Below are 7677 nucleotides of genomic sequence, written 5' to 3' on the forward strand. Positions count from 1 at the left end.
GATTTGCCCTCCCCTATGGCCGGCCTCCTAGAGAGAAAGAGAGAGTAAAAGTTCTCTCATCTTTCCTAAAAAAAACCCGTAATGAAGGAAATGCTATGAAGTTGCTTTTATACTTACCTTCATTTGAGTGGAAAACTTGTAATAAGTCCAAAACCACTCTCTTCTCTTAGCAAGGCCGGCTTCCCTATGTTTAGTGGGTTAATTGCTTATTTTGTTTTAGTTGTCAAACAACTTAAACTCAATGGGCCTTGTGCACCAAAACCCTTTTGGGCTTCGAAACCCAAAACTAATTTAAGGTCCAATACGAACCTTTCGTATGATTAATTAACATATTAATTAATCCTTACCATGTACAATTAAACTATTTAATTATCCTTACTCATCTTCGTTATATCCTTCAATTAGTACTTTACATGGTGTTCGATCTGTTAGGTTCCTTTTAGCAAAGCACTAGGCAATTATACTCTTTCTAATTGATTGTGAATTGAAGCTTACTTTCAATTTTTCCTTTAGTGATTATACATCTTCAAGGCTTCCACAAGTCATGAGTGACACCTAACAGTATGCCATGGCTACCCAAGCTAATCAAAAGATGCTGGAGAACCTATTTGGGATTACAAATGTAATACAATCTTTCTCTAATTCAATACTCTTGATCACATTGTTTGGTTTGATAGTTTATTCATGTATGCTATCCAATGTGATTCTCTTACTTATATGATTATCTTGAATGTGATTTGGAACGGCTTCCTAAATGTAAAACCCCGGAACTATATATATATATATATATATATATATATATATATATATATATATATTTATTTATTTATTTATTTATATGGAGCTTGTAAAGAATTAGGTGGATTAAAATGGGTTGCTTATGAAATGGTTTTGAATGTTATGGATTTTGCTTGAACTCTGATATTTATTTTATTAATAGTATTAAAGGCCTTGCGTGTCTTAAAGGTACAAGAGAATTGTCACGTTCTGAGATAGAGCATGCAACTCTCATGAGTTTTTAAGATTCGCAGCGCTGTCATTTTTAGGTCATGACAAAAAGAATGGTATCATAACTTCTTTGTGATGTTCTTGATCAATGTATCCGCTTTGTCAGAATCAGACGTACCCCAAAACTTCACCGGCTTCAACTACAGGAAACGATCGAGATAGGTAGCTTCTTGCTCACTTTCTTTTTCTTCCTCATTTTGCTGGTTTGTTAATTGACTAGCCAAAAGGGCTTGAAATAACACATCCATTTGTTGTGCGCCAACTTGAGGGTTAGGCTAAACTTTAGGTAGATTGACATGATGCTCTTTAGCTCCATACCAAGTCATGGGTGGACTTACTGTTGGAGTCAAATGGAACTTATGTCGAAGGTCCAATTTGTATTCTTGACTGATAGAAGCATATTTATGCGACTTTGTTAGCTTGTTTCTTTGCATTTAGTAAGTTAGTTTCTATTTATTAGAGTATTTTAAGCCATTTTCGTGTGTTTGTAGGTCCAAATTGCAAAGTTGGCAAGAAAGGGCATTTTGGAGCAATTTGGGGCAGTTTTGGGCTGGAATGGATAGCTTGCGTATGGAGTACAAGGAATGGACGTTTTTGGTGCTTAAAAGGTGCTAGGAATGTGCAAGGAATCAGGAAGAATTAATTAAGGCTTGAAATCAGCTGAAAACAAGAAGACCTTATCCAATCCTATCTTATCCAAACCTTATCTAAACTAACTTTATCTTATCTTATCTTGTCCTAATCTTATCTTACCTTATCTCCAGCTGCAAGGGGGATTCCTTATCACATTAAACCACTTCTTATCTGATTTATGGAGTCCTAAAATCATGCAAACAACTAACCATTTTCCTCCTATAAGTTTGCCGAGTTTATCCATTTCCTTCTAGGATTTAGAGCCGTGCCTGCCCTATATATATGCATACATTGTGCCGCAGCATAGAGAGAGAGAGGGAGAGATTTTCAGAGAGTTTTTAGAGAGTTTTAAAGCTTGTGTCGTGCAAGGAAGGAAGAAGAGCTTTATGTCGCAATATGCCATCCAAAGGGAGTGCTGCAGCCTACCATTGGAATGCTGGAGCGTTTATAGGTGTATTTTATCCTTAGTTTTAGTTCAATGTTTATTTTAATTTGGTTTTCAGTTATGACAGACATGTGGAACTAATTTCATTTTAGCTAGAGGTGAATTCAAAACCATGAACATATATGTGATATGAATTGATTACATCCAGTTATTCTTTCATAAATCGTGAATGCAATTTACTTAACTGTTTGATTGACAACTTATTCTTGTGTGTTGATTAAGGGGGCCCACTTAGTTTGCATGCACAAATTTGATGCTAAAATATAAGGGAGTTTCACCTAATAGTTATGAACTTATATTTACAAGTAGTGGAGGTTGCTAGTCACGATCGCGTTAAATAAATTCTTAGCAGGAGTATCATGCAGTTCATAGTTACGAATGTTATGTCAATGCTTATGATTTTCACAGAACTTAATGATCTTTAATATGTATCTCTATTATGCAGTTGATGTAGGGAACTTGATAAGAATAATTTGGTTGCGTCTCTGAGTCCAAGTCAATGAATTTAGGAAAATCTGATGGTTAATTTGTGCAGTTCATGGTTAATTTGGGGGATTGTCATTTATGGTTTATAGGAAGAATAACTGGAAATCGATTTGTATGCAAATGAGTCATGTGTGGAGAATGACCCTCTAGCTAGCCTTTCACCCCCTTAATTCACCCAATTTCGTACCTTTTAGTTTGTTTCTACAAGTTTGTTTGTTTAAATCTTAAATTCGTCAAAACAACCCCCTATTTAGTATTCTGAGTCTTTTTAGTTTAATATTCGTCCAAACTTCCCTTTAGTTCTTGTTTCGAGTCAATTTTACTTAGTTTGTGTGTTTTGAATCAGTTTAGCTTATTTTGAGTAGTTTAAGTTTAGTTTTCTGTTTTCGAGTCTAGTTTAGTGATTTAGAGTTCAATTTATGTAGATTAGCAGCCCTCTTGATCCCCGGCCTAGAACGATCCCTACTTTCATATTTGTCAAAGTAAAATGGCAACATCACATAGTTGAAGAAGCTACATGGGAATTAGAATCTGATATGAAGCAGAAGTACACCCACTTGTTCGAGTGACTATGCAAATTTCGAGGACAAAATGTATTTTAAGGGGGTGGAATGTAAAACCCTAGAAATATATATTTTATATGGAGCTTGTAAAGAATTAGGTGGATTAAAATGGGTTGCTTATGAAATGGTTTTGAATGTTATGGCTTTTACTTGAACTTTAATGTTTATTTTATTAATAGTATTTACATATCTTAAAGATACAAGAGAATTGTCGCGTTTTGAGGCGGAGCATGCAACTCTCATGCGTTTTTAAGATTCACATCATTGTCAAGTTACATTTTTGGGTTGTGACAGTAAATCTCATTCATACTCTAGTTAGAGATTCTTAACTATGTCATATAGTATTCTCCCTTAACGGTTTGAAGGTTAGAGATCCATTGTTGCACATTCACATACCCCCATGATTATTTCACTTAGCCCCAACTATGATGTTGGCACTCTCAAATAGAATGCATTTAACACAGTCAAAGACTAAAGACCTAACCGTAAGACAACTATGATGTCTCGGGTCAAATGACTACTTTGCATTATGATAATTCCTGAGTATGATAATTCCTCGTTGATCGCATTCAGTGGATTCAATATATATTGTGTACCTACAAACTTGTCTTGGTGTCAATCACACCAATGACTCGAGATCAGTCATTCTCCTAGAAGAGAAGACACGATATGTACTGATCTATACAGATTGTAAATGCCCAATTGGCAATCCTATGACTAGGAACATTTAGGATATGTGTATGAAAGAGAATGGTCTCATGAATCTAACTTCTTTAGACCACACTCTCCTAATTACATATCCCTTGGACTTATCTTTTAAACGTATACCATTTAATGAGACGGCTTTAAACAATAATATTTGCCCTTACATTAAACTAGTTTAGTTTAACATGTGAAATGTCTCCAAAATATTATCTTATGATTGGATTAATGGCACATTTCCAACAATATCAGCATCATCATATTAATAAAAATGTAAAATAAAAAGGTCAAACCAAAAGCATATACAGTACAATACTAACGGTCACTAATCATAAGCTCACTAACACCCAATCCTTCAAACATATTTTTAATATCATGAAATTAAAAGAGAATTTATAACAAGATCTATTTATCGAATATATATGGAACCCTAGCTTATGTAAGAATCATGTTGGTGCGTAGTCTGGGATCATATCCGAATCCTCTTTGTGAGGATCCTAGAGATCATAGGATCCTCACAAAGAGGATTCGGACAAGATTCCAATCTAGGACCATGGCAGTGTCTCGCTAATGCACCTTATTTACCATGAAGCAAACTTAATTGTTGATGCTTTAGACTTCTTTATTTATGAGCAAAGCTGATTGTATTTGGTAGGACGTTGTTTTGGCTAAATAAAGTAAAACATCACACATCGATTATCTTACAAAACAAATCACAACTCATATCATATGATTTCACTTCTAATCACATTGAGGCCTTTTGCATAAATCTCACACCTATTAATGGCGCAGGTGATTGAGTGAGAATTGTATCGACACAATTAATGATGAACCATGACCCGTCTCTTTGAAACTTTTAACAATTTTTGAGTGTTCTAAACAGGCGCTCCAACTAAATATAAAGGGTGCGTGGTAGCAAAGGTCCCTGAACTTTACCCCATGTTTAGTTTTCGTCCCTGAACTCTTATATTAGTTTCTCTCGTCCTCCAACTTAACTCTGCGTTGCACAATTGGTCCTTCTGTCAAATATGTTATCTTTTCTGTTAAATTTAAGGGTATAATGGTCTTTTTAAGTTATGAAGTCTAAGATTCCCAATACATCCCTTTCTAGATTAATTTTTCCGCCAAAAAAAGGCTTATTGTGATATGCTTTTGCCCAAAAAAAAAAAACAGAAAAAGTCTAATTGTGATGCAATTTTCCTATTTAATCCAATTGTTTATCACATGAGTTAACAACTTAGTGTTGCCTTAAGGACTCGTCTTTTATTGATGTATAAACTAATTGTTTATCTTATGCAATTTTTCCGCATAACTCAATAGTTATCTAAGTTTAATAATAATAATAATAATAGATTAATACTAAAACAACAAATTGTGCTAAAGATCATCAAAAGTATCGATAACATAACAACTTAATCAAAAGTACCAACATTACCAAATACCAACCTTACCAAAATACAAAGTTTACTACACAAAATACGTACCAATTCTACAACCACATAAAAGATGATTTATGCTACAAAAAGGAAGTTCCAAAAACAACATCAGTGATCGCATTGATCATGCCCAAGTTTTATCCCCAGCATTGTTTTCGTTGTTTTTTCTTCTTAAATAGGTGGCTGTGATTATGATGTCCCTACTCCCTATCCTTTTGCAATGGATGATGAGATCTCTTTGTCTTTCTCAGTTGAAACCTAGACATCATATGCATCATATACATTACGAATCCTTCTATAGTCACCAATACATCCCAAATCAATTTAGAAGCACACTTGCTGCTTTTTGTGTTGCTTGTTTGCCCTTTCCTTTTGTTATACCACAACCTCTTGGTTTTCCTATCCATGTAAAAGGGTTTGGCCCATTGGTTTGATGAGAGTGATCACCATGGTCCTACACAAAGCAAATAAAGTGAAAATATTAGAAATAGTGCTTCACAAAGCAAAAGAAATTAAAGAAGCAAAGTATTGTATATACCTGAACAGCCTCTTGGATGTTAGAAAAGCTATTTTCCCCTTCTTTTTTATGACTTAACTTATTATGTCCTCATTGGCCACAAATTCCACACTTTACCTTTACAAATATTCTTTTTAGCCTTGCAGGAGGTGGAATATAATCTTGTGGGATGGGGTTTGGAGGGGGTGGAGCAGGTGCTTGAACCTCACCTACCTCTTTAGTTCTAGATATTTTTGGCCTTCCAGGTTGCTTCTTGTATAGAGGAGGGCTAATTGCAGGCAAACCAGTTTTCTTCCACTGATCTATGGATGGAACCTTGTGAACAATGGGATCATATGAATTCATGTAAGCCTCTTGCTTATAGCAATCATGTGTATAGTCATACACATTTTCATTCATAGAAAAAATGCAAGAAATATCATGGGAGCATGGGATCCCACACAAATCCCATCTTCTGCAAAAGCGTGTTTTTGCTCTTAGATCCACAACAAACTCAGCCCCATACATATGTTGTACTAAGAACTTCTTGTCCCCAGCCATCATAGGAATGCACTGACTAGCTCCTAACTTGTTCTTCTCAATGATTTTGAAGATCCTGGGTCCAACCGGATGTTTCCAATGCCTAGCTGCAATTCTTCTATTAGCCATCCTTAACATGATATATACCATAATTCTCTCAAGGCATGTTAATATTGCCTTGTCTCTTGCATCTATAATGCGAGAGTTAAACGATTCACATAGGTTGTTCAAAAAAATATCACACTTGAAGTGCGATGCAAAATAAGCTCTACTCCAATTTTGTGGAGGCCTTTTCTGAATCCAAATCCAAGCTTTTTCATCCTGTTGTTTCATCTTTTCCATCTATACATCAAACCATGGAATAGTATTGGATGTTGCTAAGGCCCACAATGTATTCTTTGATGCAAGTCCCGGGTGTGATGCCTTAAAGTTGTTAAATAGGTGTCTCCAACACATTTTATGCTCAGTTGTTGGAAAGACACTCTAAATGGCAGGAATGAGCCCTTTTTGTTTGTCACTTATAAACACCCAAGCTGCCCCATTCTCAATATTTAAATTAACTTTCAAAAGTTCAAGGAACCAAATCCATGAACTCTTATTTTCAATTTCCACTACAGCATAAGCAATTGGAAACATACCATTATTCCCATAAACTCCAACAACAGTTAAAATCTGACTCATGTATGGTCCTTTCAAGTGGCAACCATCCACCCCAATCACAGGTCTACACCCCTCCAAAAAACCTTTCTTACAAGCTTCTAAGCACATGTACATCTTACAGAAAACTGGTTGATTGCTCTCCATCTTATTGCTTATAACCACTGTGCTTCCTTTATTAGCCACCTATAGTTGTTATGCATAGCCCCATAACCTGGCATATTGTTCTTTGTAGCTACCTTCAATAATCACCTTGGACAACCTCTTTGCTCTGTATATTTGATGTCTGCTAACATTCATACGATACTGATCTAATACCTCAGACTTAAATGCTCCGACATTCCAATGAGGATTTTTCTTGATCTTGTCAACAAACTTTCCAGCTAGCCACTTTGAATTAGCAAACTTTAGCTTACCAACTCTCCCACAATGATGATCTAAGTAGAGAGTCTTAATTGCAAAAGTGGGCTCATCTGAATCTATGATGGAAGCAAATATAGTGAACGGGCACTTCGTTTTCTTATTTCCAACACACTTTGCTCTCACCCTAATTTTATCATCTTTTACAAATTTGACTTCTCGGCCGTTGATAATAGCCCACTCCTTTATAGTTTCTTTCACCTCTACTTTATTGGCAAATTGCATTCCCAATCGAAATTCTGGATTTCTCAAAACTGTATCTCTCCTCCACTGTTTAAAACTCGATGATTT

General features: G+C 35.4%; 1 protein-coding gene across 1 annotated transcript; it reads right to left on the reverse strand.

Annotated features, from left to right (window-relative positions):
* Positions 1-5522: 5522 nt before the first annotated feature.
* Positions 5523-6648, reverse strand: LOC148692392 (uncharacterized). Its single transcript, XM_088681929.1, has one exon. It carries the CDS (start codon positions 6640-6642, stop codon positions 5881-5883), a length of 762 nt encoding a protein of 253 aa, XP_088538055.1. The 5' UTR covers positions 6643-6648; the 3' UTR covers positions 5523-5880.
* Between the last annotated feature and the right edge of the window lie 1029 nt (positions 6649-7677).

This window comes from Pyrus communis, chromosome 12, assembly GCF_041283825.1.
Source record: "Pyrus communis isolate YQ-2024b chromosome 12, ASM4128382v1, whole genome shotgun sequence".
NCBI classification, from domain to species: domain Eukaryota; kingdom Viridiplantae; phylum Streptophyta; class Magnoliopsida; order Rosales; family Rosaceae; genus Pyrus; species Pyrus communis.

Coding starts and splice junctions, on each gene's coding strand:
- LOC148692392 (XM_088681929.1), bottom strand. CDS start 6,642: ATGAAACAACAGGATGAAAAAGCTTGGATTTGGATTCAGAAAAGGCCT.